Source organism: Bombina bombina, chromosome 5 (assembly GCF_027579735.1).
Source record: "Bombina bombina isolate aBomBom1 chromosome 5, aBomBom1.pri, whole genome shotgun sequence".
NCBI classification, from domain to species: Eukaryota; Metazoa; Chordata; class Amphibia; order Anura; family Bombinatoridae; genus Bombina; species Bombina bombina.
The window spans coordinates 260750062-260767362 of NC_069503.1; the positions used below are offsets into that span (position 1 = coordinate 260750062).

The 17301-nt window shown below is 39.3% G+C and overlaps 1 protein-coding gene across 1 annotated transcript in view; it reads right to left on the bottom strand.

Annotated features, from left to right (window-relative positions):
* The window catches only part of MALRD1 (MAM and LDL receptor class A domain containing 1), a 998487-nt gene that overhangs the window by 354139 nt on the left and 627047 nt on the right, over window positions 1–17301 (bottom strand). Inside the window, exon 22 of the mRNA XM_053715701.1 lies at window positions 10031–10159. Within this exon, the coding sequence (XP_053571676.1) occupies window positions 10031–10159 (129 nt within the window). The remainder of the gene's footprint in view (window positions 1–10030; window positions 10160–17301) is intronic.

A 17301-nucleotide genomic window follows, 5' to 3' on the forward strand; every position in this document is an offset into this window, starting at 1 on the left:
AATTTAGTAGTAACAGACATATTATAGAGGGCATATTCAGACATGGTCTATACTAAAGGAAGACAACACCATCGGAGACAAATTGTCAGCACAACCGAGATTCATATATAGAAAAACAGATAATTTAAAAAACAGACTGGTACCTAGTGTCCAAAAGTTGAAGACACCAAACAATACGGATATCTGTGGAAATAGAATAAAAGGTTTCTTCCCATGCCCAAACTGCAAGGCATGCAAATGTGGCAAGAAGGCAAACAAATTCCATTCCAGACACACTAAAGAGGAACATGATCTTATAAGATGCAAGGACAAAGGGGTTATATACATGATGGAATGTACATGCGGACTCCAGTATGTTGGACAAACCTCAAGACTCCTAAAGGATAGAATACGAGAGCACATACTTCTCATAGAGAAGTTAAATATGGATACAAACATTTTACCACCAAACATCAAGGTAACATAAAAGATCTAACATTTATGGGCATATAGAAGGTCAAGAAAAATTGGAGAGGTGGAGACTTCGAGAGGAGGCTTCTAACATCTGAGTCCAGATGGATTTTTCAACTAGACTGTCTTTATCCTAAAGGTCTCAACAACAAATAAGACCTTACACACTTACTAAATTTTCAACGTTAGAAGGGCGGCCTTTTAGCCCTAAAGAAAAGAACGATAAGAAGAAGCTCTCAGACACTGACTGTCTACATGTTTTACCTTACTAGTAACAAGCCATGTGTTTAAGAGTCATCATGTAATCGACCTCTTTAAAGAATTCCATGGAGAGCCTAAGACCAAACCAACATCCCCTTTCTCCATGACGAAATCAGGAGAACAATTATAGGAATCATTTACATTTCCAAAAATACTCCAGGTAAATTCTACCAAATTACATCAAAAAAGCTGCAACTCTGGACCTCCTATCCATATCCAGATGTACAGATAACTACGGATGGATCCTTTCTTTCTTTTTTAACTATGACCACCATATTAATTATGAGCTCCACTCTAAACTGGATCCTACAGCCAAGAAAGGATTCCAGTCAACTGCAAATGAGCCTAACAACAAGATAAACTTTAGACTGTGCCAGAATACTCAATACTATCCAATATACCTACAGCTTATCTATGACAACAAAAACATAGTGACCTTTTTTAAATTATTTTTAATATTTATCAATTAAGCTAACAGGGTCTGGTTCAATTTATGACTATACCGAAATACTCAATATTATCCAATAGATCTCGAGACTTCCTATGACATAGTGACCTTCAAGAATTCTTAATGACTTCAATAATTATTATTATTAACTGTTTAGACAAATTGATAATTATTATTAGCTGTTTGGGTAAATTGGTATTACACATCTGTCAAAAGCTGTCACTTAAAGCCAAGAGTTCATATAAAATATTACCCATTCATAACACTAGTAATATAGTAGTTTCACATAATGATCATGCTATAGACCCCACTATGGCTAAACGGTCTCTGCTTAAACTCTCCCCAATAAGCTTAATACTCTCAGACCCTAAGCCACTACCCATGGACAAGACTGCACTATATATATAGAATTAGACATAGGGCACAAGGTTATAGCTATTATACCGCTGTGAGTACTATTAGACAATACTCTCTCGTTATGATAACATTGAGAACAAATGGTATCTAAGGATATATTTTTTGCCATTCAGATTTAATTACGTACCACCACATCAATGGTACAAATGAATCACTACATCGACAAGGACACTATCCCAAACAGAATAAATGGCACCTAGGATACTTTTGCCATTTAGAAACAACTACATATCACAACATCAGTGGTGACAATTTGACATTACAAGGACACTATCCCACAGACTTCCAAGTATGGATAACAAGAAGAATATTACATACAACAATATACTTGCCCTCCGGTTCCAATATAGTCACACTATAGACTATGGAAGTTACACAATATATCACACCAAGTAGTTACTCTAAGTCCTTATCATGCTAGCAGTTATTTTGTTATCTAAACTGATGTTACATTATAACACCCACTTCTAAACATAACAAATTGATCTTTCAATTTAACAGCTACTCTCAACTGTTTAAAATGACGGGATAACAGCCACATTTAACTGATTAAGTTAATTGTTCTTACACCTAGCTCTGAAAGTCATCACAGGCTGAACAACTGGAATAAAATTCTATCATCCTTGACTATTCTTAAAATCAATTAGAAACAAAATCCCACAGTGTGAGGCTTTGAAAACATAATTTATGCTTACCTGATAAATTTATTTCTCTTGTAGTGTATCCAGTCCACGGATCATCCATTACTTATGGAATATATTCTCCTTCCCAACAGGAAGTTGCAAGAGTCCACCCACAGCAAAGCTGCTATATAGCTCCTTCCCTAACTGCCATACTCAGTCATTCGACCGAAAACATGCAGAGAAAGGAAAAACCATAGGGTGCAGTGGTGACTGTAGTTCAAATGAAAAAATTACCTGCCTTAAAGTGACAGGGCGGGCCGTGGACTGGATACACTACAAGAGAAATAAATTTATCAGGTAAGCATAAATTATGTTTTCTCTTGTTAAGTGTATCCAGTCCACGGATCATCCATTACTTATGGAATACCAATACCAAAGCTAAAGTACACGGATGATGGGAGGGACAAGGCAGGTACTTAAACGGAAGTTACCACTGCCTGTAAGAAACCCTTTCTCCCAAAAATAGCCTCCGAAGAAGCAAGGTATCAAATTTGTTAAATTTGAAAAAGTATGAAGCGCAGACCAAGACTCCGTCTTGTAAATCTGTTCAACAGAAGCCACATTTAAAAAAGGCCCAAGTGAAAACCACAGCTCTAGTAGAATGAGCTGTAATCCCTTCAGGAGGCTGCTGTCCAGCAGTCTCATAAGCAAAATGAATTATGCTTTTTAACCAAAAAGACAGAGAGGCTGCCGAAGTCTTTTGACCTCTCCTCTGTCCAGAATAGACAACAAACAAGGTGAACGTTTGATGAAAACTGTAGTAGCTTGTAAGAAAACTTTAAAGCACAAACCACGTCCAATATTGTGTAATAGACGTTCCTTCTTTGAGGAAGGATTAGGATACAAGCATGGAACAACTATCTCTTGAGTGATGTTCTTGTTAGATACCACCTTAGGAAAAAACCCAGGTTGGTACGCAGGACTACCTTATCCGTACGAAGGACCAGATAAGGAGAATCACATTGTAACAGAGATAACTTGGAGACTCTACGAGTCGAGGAAATAGCTACCCAAAAGGAACTTTCCAAGATAAAGATTGATATCGATGGAACAAAAAAGGTTCAAACGGAACTTTTTGAAGAACCTTAAGAACCAGGTTTAAGCTCCATGGTGGAGCAACAGTTTTAAACACAGGCTTGGATCTAACCAAAGCCTGACCAAATGCCTGAACGTCTAGAATACCTGCCAGACGCTTGTGCAAAAAAATAGACAGAGTAAAAATCTGTCCCTTTAAAGGAATTAGCTGACAACCCTTTTCTCCAAAACATCTTGGAGAAAAGATAATATCCTGGGAATCCAGACTTTACTCCATGAGTAACCCTTGGATTCATAACAATCAGATATTTACACCATATCTATGTTCAATTTTCCTAGAGACAGGCTTTCATGTCTGTATTAAGGTATCAATGACTGACTCGGAGAAGCCATGCTTTGATGACATCAAGCATTCAGTCTCCAGGCAGTCCATCTCAGATTGATTCTATTTAGATGGTTGAAAGGACCCTGAGGTAGAGGGACCTGTCTCAGAAGCAGAGACCGTGATGGAAAGGATGACATGTCCACCAGATCTGCATACCAGGTCCTGCGTGGCTATGCAGGCGCTGACAAAAACACCAAAGCCCTCTCCTGCTTGGTCTTGACCTCTGGAGGAAATCCCACTCCCCCCGGAAGAAAAGTCTGATGACTTAGAAAAACCACCTCCCAGTTCTCAACACCTGGGATATGGATAGCTGATAGACAAGAGTGAGTCTCTGTCCAGTGAATTATTGTAAGACTTCTAACATCGCTAGGGAACTTCTGTTCCCCCTTGATGGCTGATGTAAACCACAGTCGTGTATATTGTCCGACTGAATATGATGTACCTCAGAGTTGCTAACTGAGGCCAAGTCTGAAGAGCATGGAATATCACTCCCAGTTCCAGAATATTTATTAGAAGGAGGGTCTCCTCCTAAGACACTATCCCTGAGCCTTCAGGGAGTTCCAGACTGCATCCCAACCTAAAAGGCTGGCATCTATTGTAACAATTGTCCCATCTGACCTGCGGAAGGTCATACCCTTTGACAGATGGACCCAACATAGTCACCAGAGAATCTCTGGTCTCTTGGTCCAGGTTTAACTGGGGGACAAACCTGTGTAATCCCCGTTCCTCTGACTGAGCATGCATAGTTGCAGCGGTCTGAAATGTAGACGTGCAAACGGTACTATGTACCTTGCCGCTACCATTAAGCCGATTTCATTCATGTACTGAGCCACCGAAGGGCGGGGATGGAATGAAAAACACGGCAGAAATTTAGAAACTTTGACAACCTGGACTCCGTCAGGTAAATTTTCATTTCTACAGAATCTATCAGAGTCCCTAAGAGGGAAACCCTTGAGATTGGGGATAGAGAACTCTTTCCTTGTTCACTTTCCACCCATGTGATCTCAGAAATGCCAGTACTACGTCCATATGAGACTTAGCAATTTGGATGTTTGACGCCTGTATCAGGATGTCGTCTAAATAAGGGGCCACTTCTATGCCCCGTGGCCTAAGGACCGCCAAAGTGACCCCAGAACCTCCATAAAGATTCTTGGGGCTATAGATATCCCAACGGAAAGAGCTACAAACTGGTAATGCCTGTCTAGAAAGGCAAACCTGAAAAACGATGGTGATCTTTATGCATCACAATGTGAGGATAAACATCCTTCAAATCCATTGTAGTCCTCTATTGACTCTCCTGGATCATAGTTAAGATGGTACGAATAGTTTCCATCTTAAAAGACGGAATTCTGAGGAATTTGTTTAAGATCTTTAAAATATATTTTAAAATTATTTTTTAATTTTTTAATTCTTTAAAATAGGTCTGAAGGTTCCCTCTCCTTGGGAACCACAAACAGATTTGAGTAAAAACTCTGTCCCTGTTCCTCTCTTGGAACTGGATGGATCTCGTACACAATGTAAGAATGCCTCCTTCTTTATCTGGTTTGCAGATAATTGGAAAGGCGAAATCTCCCCTTTTTTGGGGGGGAATCTTTGAAAATCCAGAAGATATCTCTGGGATATAAATTCCAATGCCTAGGGATCCTGGGCATCTCTTGCCCACGCCTGGGCGAAGAATGAAAATCTGCCCCCTATAGGATCCGTTACCGGATAGGGGTCCGTTCCTTCATGCTGCCTTAGAGGCAGCAGCAGGCTCCTTGGCCTGCTTATCTTTGTTCCAGGTCCGATTGTCTCCAGACCGCCTTGGACTGAGCAAAAAGGAAGTGGATGCCACACCTGCCCTGAAGTTTTAAAAGGCACGAAAATTAGACCTTTCTTGGCCCTTGATTTGGACCTATCCTGAGGAAGGGCATGACCTTTTCCTCCAGTGATATAAGCAATAATCTCCTTCAAACCAGGCCCGAATAGGGTCTGCCCCTTGAAGGGAAGTTAAGTATCTTATTTATTAAAGTCACAACAGCTGACCATGATATAAGCCATAGCGCTCTGCGCGCCAGTATAGTAAAAAACAGAATTCTTAGCCGTTAGTCTAGTCAAATGAACAAAGGCATCAGAAAACAAAGGAATTGGCTAGCATAAGCTTGTCAAATATATTCATCCAATGGAGTCGCTAACTGTAAAGCCTCATCAAGAGACTCAACCCAGAACGTCGCAGCAGCAGCAGTGACAGAAGCAATGTATGCAAGGGGCTGCAGGATAAAACCCTGTTGAATAAACATTTTTTATCCATTGGATCTAAAAAGCACAACTGTCCTCGCCAGAGGTAGTGGTACGCCTAGCTAGAGTAGAAACTCTTCTCTCCACCTTAGGAACTGTCTGCCAGAAGTCCCGTGTGGTCGTAACTATTAGAAAACATTCTTCTAAAAAATAGGAGGGGAAGAGAACGGCACACCTGGTCTATCCCATTCCTTATTAAAAAAAATTTAATAAACCTCTTTAGGTATTGGAAAAACATCAGTACACACCGGCACTGCATATTATTTATCCAGTCTACACAATTTCTCTGGCCCTGCGATTGTACACATTCATTCAGGGCAGCCAAAGCCTCCCTTAGCAACAAGTGGAGGTTCTCAAGCATAAATTTTAAATGTAGAAATATCAGAATCAGGTTAAATCATCTTCCCTGAGTCAAAAAAAAAAAAATCACCCACAGAACTAAGCATATTGTGAGGTAGTATCATACATGGTTCTTAAAGCGTCTGTATGCTCTGTATCTACCCCCAGAGCTATCTGCTTTCCTTTAATTTCAGGTAGTCTGACTAATACTGCTGCCAGAGTATTATTCACCACCTTTGCCATGTCTTGTAAAATAAACGCTATGGACGCCCTTGATGTACTTGGCGCCATTTGAGCGTGAGTCCCTGAAGCGGGAGTCGAAGGGTTTGACACGTGGGGAGAGTTAGTCGGCATAACTTTCCCCTCGACAGAATCCCCTGGTAAAATAAACGCTATGGGTGCCCTTGATGTACTTGGCGCCATTTGAGCGTGAGTCCCTAAAGCGGGAGTCAAAAGGTCTGACACGTGGGGAGAGTTAGTCGGCATAACTACCCCCACGACAGAATCCTCTGGTGATAATGTTTTTAAAGACAACAAATGATCTTTATTGTTTAACATGAAATCAGTACATCTGGTACACATTCTAAGATGGGGTTCCACCATGGCTTTAAAACATAATGAACACAGAGCTTCCTCTATGTCAGACATGTTAGAACAGACTAATAATGAGACTAGTAAGCTTGGAAAACACTTTAAATCAAGTTAACAAGCAAATATATAAAACGTTACTGTGCCTTTAAGAGAAACAAATTTTGTCAAAATTTGAAAAACAGTGAAAAAAGGCAGTAAAACAAACAAAATTTTTACAGTACATGTAATAAGGTAACAGAGCATTGCACCCATTTGCAAATGGATGATTAACCCCTTAATGCAAAAAACAGATAAAAAAAAATGACATAGACGTTTTTAAAAACAGACACAACAAACTGCCACAGCAGAGCTGTGGATTACCTTCCCTATAAACGATTTTGGAAGTCTTTTTAGCCCTTTAGAAATGTCCTGTAGTATTCATGGGACTGCTGAGGGAATCTGGATGATTCATTTTGTAATTTTAACTGCGCAAAAAAGCGCTAAATTAGGCCCTTCCCACTCATATTACAACAGTGGGAAGCTTCAGTTAACTGTTTCTATGCAAAATTTAAGCCAGCCATGTGGAAAAAACTTAGGCCCCAATAAGTTTTATCACCAAACATATGTTAAAAAACGATTAAACATGCCAGCAAACGTTTTAAAACACATTTTTACAAGAGTATGTATCTCTATTAATAAGCCTGATACCAGTCGCTTTTACTGCATTTAAGGCTATACCAACATTACAGCGTTATCACCAATGTACGTTAAAAAACGATTAAACATGCCAGCAAACGTTTTAAAACACATTTTTATAAGAGTATGTATCTCTATTAATAAGCCTGATACCAGTCGCTATTGCTGCATTTAAGGCTTTACTTACATTACTTCGGTATCAGCAGTATTTTCTTAGTCAATTCCATTCCTAGAAAAATATTTTACTGCACATACCTTAACTGCAGGAAAACCTGCACGCCGTTCCCCCTCTGAAGTACCTCACTCCTCAGAATGTGTGAGAACAGCAAATGGATCTCAGTTACGTCTGCTAAGATCATAGAAAAACACAGGCAGATTCTTCTTCCAAATACTGCCTGAGATAAACAGCACACTCCGGTGCCATTTAAAAATAACAAACTTTTGATTGAAGAATAAACTAAGTATAAATCACCACAGACTCTCACAACCTCCTATCTATGTTGAGGCTTACAAGAGAATGACTGAGTATGGCAGTTAGGGGAGGAGCTATATAGCAGCTTTGCTGTGGGTGGACTCTTGCAACTTCCTGTTGGGAAGGAGAATATATTCCATAAGTAATGGATGATCCGTGGACTGGATACACTTAACAAGAGAAATAAACCTCTCACTCCATCCAAGCTAATAGGGAATCACTTCTCATATAACGATATATCATGATAGATATAAGCACTTTCAAAGGTATCTAAGTGATAGTATCTAAACACGTGTAAAACTCCTTTAGTATTTTAGATAATATGTCCGATTCACATATTAGAACAATACCAAAAATATCGATCTCACATAAGAATATGAAAAAAGAGCCGTATTATTGACATATCAGCAAATGCCATAACCAATCAACAAAGAGACCACAAATGCACATGGTCCCTTTAGAGAATAAACAAACCCTGAACCAATCATGGATAAGAGGATATGACGTCACGCCCAATGAAATTGATTTAATTATGGCAGTAGGGCGCATACTCAAAATAAATAAATGAGCATACTGTCACTTAGACACTCAGGTAAATCTAATCACAATGTATAAATACAAATGATCAAGTATAACAAAATAGGAACATCTAAGTCAAATTATATTTTATACGAATATGACCTTTACTATGTAATAACACTTCCAGGAAATTAGCCACGTCCCCCAACTATGTGAAATGGCGCAAATTACCACTATAAATTGACACTAACAACAACCAGCTATCAGTTTTGAGAAAGGCCTTGAGGAGGCCGAAACGCATTGACCATAGCTGGTAAGCACTATTTCATTTCCACAAACGATTTTGTACCATCTACACTATCTGTTGTTTTACCTTTAAGGACATTACTAATACAATTTCAAGATATCCAAATAGGATCTCAGATCCAAATCCAAGGGTTCTCACCACCAGGAACAGGAATTTCAGTCGACCCACTGGGAGACACCTAAAGACCATCGGCTGGATTCTCACCATCAGGAACTATAAAGGAATCCCACTACCAGGAAAATAAGGTTGTTTTAAAACAATTGATTTAATAGACTCTACACACACTATTTGCACACTTAGACTAAGTGCATGCCACTAGTCTATTGGATTACAACTAAACGACTTTGTTCTTTTTTTATCTTTTTGTGCACAATTTTTTCACAATTTTTCACATTTTTTTGTCTGAAGTTTTGAATTTTTGTCTTGTTTAAGCATCATTTCCAACCGTTTTCCCCTTTTTTGCATATATTTTTTGCACCGTTGTGAATTTATTTTTATTTTTTTAATTATTTTTTAATCACAATTGTTCACACATTTGTTACATAAATTTTCCTCAACTGATCAACTCAACCATAGGCATTCAACACCTAAATTCATCATACAGCATTACTGTGTTTTTCAGTATAATTTATTTCACACTATTTTACACTATTTGCACCCTACCCAACATTGGTCTCCAACCCATCATTTGGAGTCTCATTCTTCACTACATTCACACATTGTAGTTTTTATGAATGTAGCATTTTTTTATATGTTTATCACTTAATTTGTGAAATTGTGGATCCACATTTTATTAGATTTTTATTGTATTTGTATGCTTAATTCCATTGTTGAATAAGTAGGTTTGTAATTAAACTCAATTTTAATTTATCATCTTCTCCTAACACCTTGCCTATAATAAAATTGAATGGCGCACAAAAAATGGAAAGCATTGTTTTTTTAAAATGTATAAAATTACCTAAACCTCTGTTCATTTAAATTAAACATAACATTACAATTACAGCTATGATACGTTTCAATAACGAATACATATCATACTATAGTTAATTTTTTTCTCTACTTCCCCTTTTTATGATTTAGCCTACTATTGCCTTAGAAAAAATAATACATTACAAATATATATTTTATACAGTGTCTTCTAATTTATTAATGTAATTCATTCTTTACTTACTGCAGTCGGTTTCATCTGATGAGTCTATACAATCCGGTTTGTAGTCACAGACAAGGTGGGATTCAATACACTTCTTGTTTTTGCATACAAAATCTGTATTTGCTGGGCATTTCCCAGGCATCTCTCCAACTGCAACCAACAAGACATTAAAATCAATAGTTTAATTAAATCAATGTATGGTTCATTTAATCTGTTGGTTTTAAGTTTAGTGAAGTATCGCTTTTATTAAATTTTATAAATGATCTCTTTTAACGTCTGTTAGCTTGCTTTTTACTTATGTAAGGTCATTGGTCTTTTAACTGTAAATATCTATCGGCTAGATTACGAGTTTTGCGTTATGAGTAAAAAAGCAGCGTTATGGGTTATAACGTTGCTTTTTCACTACCCCTGCTATTACGAGTCTTGTCAAAAAAGCTGTACCGCACACTTTTTTGGCCGTAACGCAAATTAACTTATGCAATTTGCGCAGTCTTTTTTCAATGGGACTTCCATAGCGCCGATATTACAAGCTTTTTCTGGGAGGTCAAAAGGTGAGTGGTACAGCCTATCCTGCAAGATTCGTAACGCAATCTAAAGTCAGTAGTTATGAGTTTTACTCTACAAAGCTGTAGCATAAAATTCATAACTAAAGTGCTAAAAAGTACACTAACACCCATAAACTACCTATTAACCCCTAAACCGAAGCCCTCCAGCATCGCAAACACTAAAATAAAATTATTAACCCCTAATCTGCCGCTCCAGACATCGCCGCCACTATAATAAACATATTAACCCCTAAACTGCCGCACTCCCGCTCCGCAAACACTAGTTAAATATTATTAACCCCTAATCTGCCACCCCCTAACATCGCTGCCACCTACCTACAATTATTAACCCCTAATCTGCCGCCCCAACGTCACCGCCACTATACTAAATTTATTAACCCCTAAACCTAAGTCTAACCCTAACACCCCCTCTAACTTAAAATATAATTAAAATACATCTAAATAAAAATTACTATCATTACCTAAATAATTCCTATTTAAATACCTGTAAAATAAATACTAAACTAATAGTTACATTGTATTTATCTTAGGTTTTATTTTTATTTCACAGGTAAGTTTGTATTTATTTTAACTAGGTAGAATAGTTACTAAATAGTTATTAACTATTTACTAACTACCTAGCTAAAATAAATACAAAGTTACCTGTAAAATAAAACCTAACCTGAGTTACACTAGCACCTAACCTTATACTACAATTAAATAAATTACCTAAATTAAATACAATTAACTAAATTACAAAAAACCAAACACTAAATTACACAAAATAAAAAAAGAAATTATCTAAACACCCCTAATCTTACACTTATTAACCCCTAATCTGCCGCCCCCCAACATCGCCAACACCTACATTATATTATTAACCCCTAATCTGCCGCTCCGGACACCGCCGCCACTTACATTTTACTTATGAACCCCTAATCTGCTGCCCCCAACATCGCTGACACCTACATGCTATTTATTAACCCCTAATCTGCTGCCCCCAATGTCGCTGTAACCTACCTACACTTATTAACCCCTAATCTGCCACCCCCAACGTCGCTGCCACTATATTAAGGTTATTAAACCCTAAACCTAAGTCTAACCCTAACACTAACACCCCCTTAACTTAAATATAATTAAAATAAATTTAAATAAAATAACTATCATTAACTAAATTATTCCTATTTAAAACTAAATACTTACCTATAAAATAAACCCTAAGATAGCTACAATATAACTAATGGTTACATTGTATCTAGCTTAGGGTTTATTTTTATATTACAGGCAAGTTTGTATTTATTTTAACTAGGTACAATAGTTACTAAATAGTTATTAACTATTTAATTACTACCTAGCTAAAATAAAGACAAAAGTACCTGTAAAATAAAACCTAAACTAAGTTCCAATTACACCTAACACTACACTATAATTAAATAAATTAACTAAATTAAATACAATTATCTATAGTACAAAAAAACCACTAAATTACAGAAAATAATAAAAGAATTACAAGATTTTTAAACTTATTACACCTAATATAATCCCCCTAACAAAATAAAAAAGCCCCCCAAAATAAAAAAGCCCTACCCTACACTAAATTACAAATAGCCCTTAAAAGGGCCTTTTGCGGGGCATTGCCCCAAAGTAATCAGCTCTTTCACCTGTAAAATACAAATCCCCCCCCCAACATTAAAACCCACCACCCACATGACCAACCCTATTCTAAAACCCACCCAATCCCCCCTTAAAAAAAACCTAACACTAACCCCCTGAAGATCACCCTACCGGGAGACGTCTTCATCCAACCGGGCAGAAGTGGTCCTCCAGACGGGCAGAAGTCTTCATCCAAGCGGGGCAGAAGTGGTCCTCCAGATGGGCAGAAGTCTTCATCCAGACGGCATCTTCTATCTTCATCCATCTGGCGCGGAGCGGGTCCATCTTCAAGACATCCGACGCGGAACATCCTCTTCATCCGGAGTCTTCTTACTAAATGATGGTACCTTGAAGTGACGTCATCCAAGATGGTGTCCCTTCAATTTCGATTGGCTGATAGAATTCTATTAGCCAATCAGAATTAAGGTAGAAAAAATCCTATTGGCTGATGCAGTCAATAGGATTGAAGTTCAATCCTATTGGCTGATGCAATCAGCCAATAGGATTGAGCTGACATTCTATTGGCTGTTCCAATCAGCCAATAGAATGCAAGCTCAATCCTATTGGCTGATTGCATCAGCCAATATGATTTTTTCTACCTTAATTCTGATTGGCTGATAGAATTCTATCAGCCAATCATAATTAAAGGGACGCCATCTTGGATGACGTCACTTAAAGGTACCATCATTTAGTAAGAAGACTCCAGATGAAGAGGATGCGCCGCGTCAGATGTCTTGAAGATGGACCCGCTCCGCGCCGGATGGATGAAGATAGAAGATGTCATCTGGATGAAGACTTTTGCCCATCTGGAGGACCACTTCTGCCTGGCTTGGATGAAGACTTCTGCCCGTCTGGAGGACCACTTCTGCCAAGTTGGATGAAGACGTCTCCTGATAGGGTGATCTTCAGGGGTTTAGTGTTATGTTTTTTTAAGGGGGGATTGGGTGGGTTTTAGAGTAGGGTTGGTTGTGTGGGTGGTGGGTTTTAATGTTGGGGGGGGATTTGTATTTTTTTTTACAGGTAAAGGAGCTGATTACTTTAGGGCAATGCCCCACAAAAGGCCCTTTTAAGGGCTATTTGTAATTTAGTGTAGGGTAGGGCTTTTTTATTTTGGGGGGGGCTTTTTTATTTTGTTAGGGGGATTAGATTAGGTGTAATTAGTTTAAAAATCTTGTAATTTTTTTTATTATTTTCTGTAATTTATGTTTTTTTTAGTACTTTAGATAATTTTATTTAATTTAGGGAATTAATTTAATTATAGTGGTAGTGTTAGGTGTAATCGTAACTTAGGTTAGGTTTTATTTTACAGGTAAATTTGTATTTATTTTAGCCAGGTAGTTATTAAATAGTTAATAACTATTTAATAACTATTCTACCTAGTTAAAATAAATACAAACTTGCCTGTAAAATAAAAAACACAATTTATGCTTACCTGATAAATTTATTTCTCTTGTGGTGTATCCAGTCCACGGATCATCCATTACTTGTGGGATATTCTCATTCCCAACAGGAAGTTGCAAGAGGACACCCACAGCAGAGCTGTAATATAGCTCCTCCCCTAACTGTCATAGCCAGTCATTCGACCGAAAACAAGCCGAGAAAGGAGGAACCATAGGGTGTAGTGGTTACTGTAGTTTAAATTTAAAAATTACCTGCCTTAAAATGACAGGGCGGGCCGTGGACTGGATACACCACAAGAGAAATAAATTTATCAGGTAAGCATAAATTGTGTTTTCTCTTGTAAGGTGTATCCAGTCCACGGATCATCCATTACTTGTGGGATACCAATACCAAAGCTAAAGTACACGGATGAAGGGAGGGACAAGGCAGGAACTTAAATGGAAGGAACCACTGCCTGTAAAACCTTTCTCCCAAATATAGCCTCCGAAGAAGCAAAAGTATCAAATTTGTAAAATTTTGAAAAAGTATGAAGCGAAGACCAAGTCGCCGCCTTGCAAATCTGTTCAACAGAAGCCTCATTTTTAAAGGCCCAAGTGGAAGCCACAGCTCTAGTGGAATGAGCTGTAATCCTTTCAGGAGGCTGCTGTCCAGCAGTCTCATAGGCTAAGCGGATTAAGCTTCTTAGCCAAAAAGAAAAAGAGGTTGCCAAAGCCTTTTGACCTCTCCTCTGTCCAGAGTAGACAACAAACAAAGCAGATGTTTGACGAAAATCTTTAGTAGCTTGTAAGTAAAACTTTAAAGCACAGACCACGTCCAGATTGTGTAACACAAGGATGGAACCACAATCTCTTGATTGATATTCTTGTTAGATACCACCTTAGGTAAGAACCCAGGTTTGGTACGCAGGACTACCTTATCCATATGAAAAATCAGATAAGGAGAATCACATTGTAAGGCAGATAGCTCAGAGACTCTACGAGCCGAGGAAATAGCTACCAAAAAAAAAAAAAAAAGAACTTTCCAAGATAAAAGTTTGATATCTATGGAATGAAGAGGTTCAAACGGAACTCCTTGAAGAACCTTAAGAACCAAGTTTAAGCTCCATGGTGGAGCAACAGGTTTAAACACAGGCTTGATTCAAACTAAAGCCTGACAAAATGCCTGAACGTCTGGAACATCTGCCAGACGCTAGTGCAACAGAATAGACAGAGCAAAAATCTGTCCCTTTAAGAAACTAGCTGACAATCCTTTTTCCAAACCTTCTTGGAGAAAAGATAAAATCCTAGGAATCCTGACCTTACTCCATGAGTAACCCTTGGATTCACACCAATAAAGATATCTACGCCATACCTTATGGTAAATTTTCCTGGTGACAGGCTTTCGTGCCTGTATTAAGGTATCAATAACTGACTCGGAGAAGCCACGCTTTGATAAAATCAAGCATTCAATCTCCAGGCAGTCAGCCTCAGAGAAATTAGATTTGGATGGTTGAAAGGACCCTGAAGTAGAAGGTCCTGTCTCAGAGGCAGAGACCATGGTGGAAAGGATGACATGTCCACTAGATCTGCATACCAGGTCCTGCGTGGCCACGCAGGTGCTATCAGAATCACCGATGCTCTCTCCTGCTTGATCTTGGCAATCAGTCGAGGGAGCAGAGGAAACGGTGGAAACACATAAGCCAGGTTGAAAGACCAGGGCGCTGCTAGAGTATCTATCAGTGTTGCCTTGGGATCCCTGGACCTGGATCCGTAACACGGAAGCTTGGCGTTCTGGCGAGACGCCATGAGACCCAGTTCTGGTTTGCCCCAACGGAGAATCAGTTGTGCAAATACCTCCGGATGGAGTTCCCACTCTCCCGGATGAAAAGTCTGACGACTTAGAAAATCCGCCTCCCAGTGCTCTACACCTGGGATATGGATAGCTGATAGGTGGCAAGAGTGAATCTCTGCCCAGTGAATTATTTTTGAAACTTCTAACATCTCTAGAGAACTTCTTGTTCCCCCTCGATGGTTGATGTAAGCTACAGTCGTGATGTTGACCGACTGAAATCTGATGTACCTCAGAGTTGCTAACTGAGGCCAAACCTGAAGAGCCTTGAATATCGCTCTTAGTTCCAGAATATTTATTGGAAGGAGAGACTCCTCCTGAGTCCACGATCCCTGAGCCTTCAGGGAGTTCCAGACTGCACCCCAACCTAGAAGGCTGGCATTTGTTGTTACAATAGTCCAATCTGGCCTGCGAAGGTCATACCTTTGGACAGATGGACCCGAGATAGCCACCAGGGAAGAGGATCCCTGGTCTCTTGGTCCAGATTCAGTTGAGGGGCCAAATCTGTGTAATCCCCGCTCCACTGACTGAGCCTGCATAGTTGCAGCGGTCTGAGATGTAAGCATGCAAACGGCACTATGTCCATTGCCTCTACCATTAAGCCGATTACTTCCATACACTGAGCCACCAAAGGGCGCGGAATGGAATGAAGAACCCAACAGGAATTTAGAAGCTTTGATAACCTGGACTCCGTCAAGGTAAATTTTCATTTCTACAGAATCTATCAGAGTCCCTAGAAAGGAAACTCTTGTGAGTGGGGATAGAGAACACTTTTCCTCGTTCACTTTCCACCCATGCGACCTCAGAAATGCAAGTACTACGTCCGTATGAGACTTGGCAATTTGGAAGTTTGACGCCTGTATCAGGATGTCGTCTAAATAAGGGGCTACTGCAATGCCCTGCGGCCTTAGGACCGCCAAAAGCGACCCTAGAACCTTTGTAAAGATTCTTGGGGCTGTAGCTAATCCAAAGGGAAGAGCTACAACTGGTAATGCCTGTCTTGAAAGGCAAACCTGAGAAACCGATGATGATCTTTGTGTATCGGAATGTGAAGATAAGCATCCTTTAGATCCACTGTAGTCATATATTGACCCTCCTGGATCAGTGGTAGGATGGTACGAATAGTTTCCATCTTGAACGACGGAACTTTGAGGAATTTGTTTAAGATCTTTAGATCCAAAATCGGTCTGAAGATTCACTCTTTTTTGGGAACCACAAACAGATTTGAGTAAAAACCCTGTTCCTGTTCCTCCTTTGGAACTGGATGGATCACTCCCATAACTAGGAGGTCTCGTACACAGTGTAAGAATGCCTCACTCTTTATCTGGTTTGCAGATAATTGTGACAGGTGAAATCTCCCTTTTGGGGGGGAAGCTTTGAAGTCCAGAAGATATCCCTGGGATATAATTTCCAACGCCCAGGGATCCTGAACATCTCTTGCCCACGCCTGGGCGAAGAGTGAAAGTCTGCCCCCTACTAGATCCGTTACCGGATAGGGGGTCATTCATTCATGCTGTCTTAGAGGCAGCAGCAGGCTTTTTGACCTGCTTACCTTTTTTCCAGGACTGGTTTGGTCTCCAGACCGTCTTGGATTGAGCAAAAGTTCCCTCTTGTTTATTATTAGAGGAAGTTGATGCCGCACCTGCCTTGAAGTTTCGAAAGGCACGAAAATTAGACTGTTTGGCCCTAGATTTGGACCTGTCCTGAGGAAGGGCACAACCTTTTCCTCCCATGATATCAGCAATAATCTCCTTCAAACCAGGCCCGAATAGGGTCTGCCCCTTGAAGGGAATGTTAAGTAGCTTAGATTTTAAAGTCATGTCAGCTGACCATGATTTAAGCCATAGCGCTCTGCGCGCCTGTATA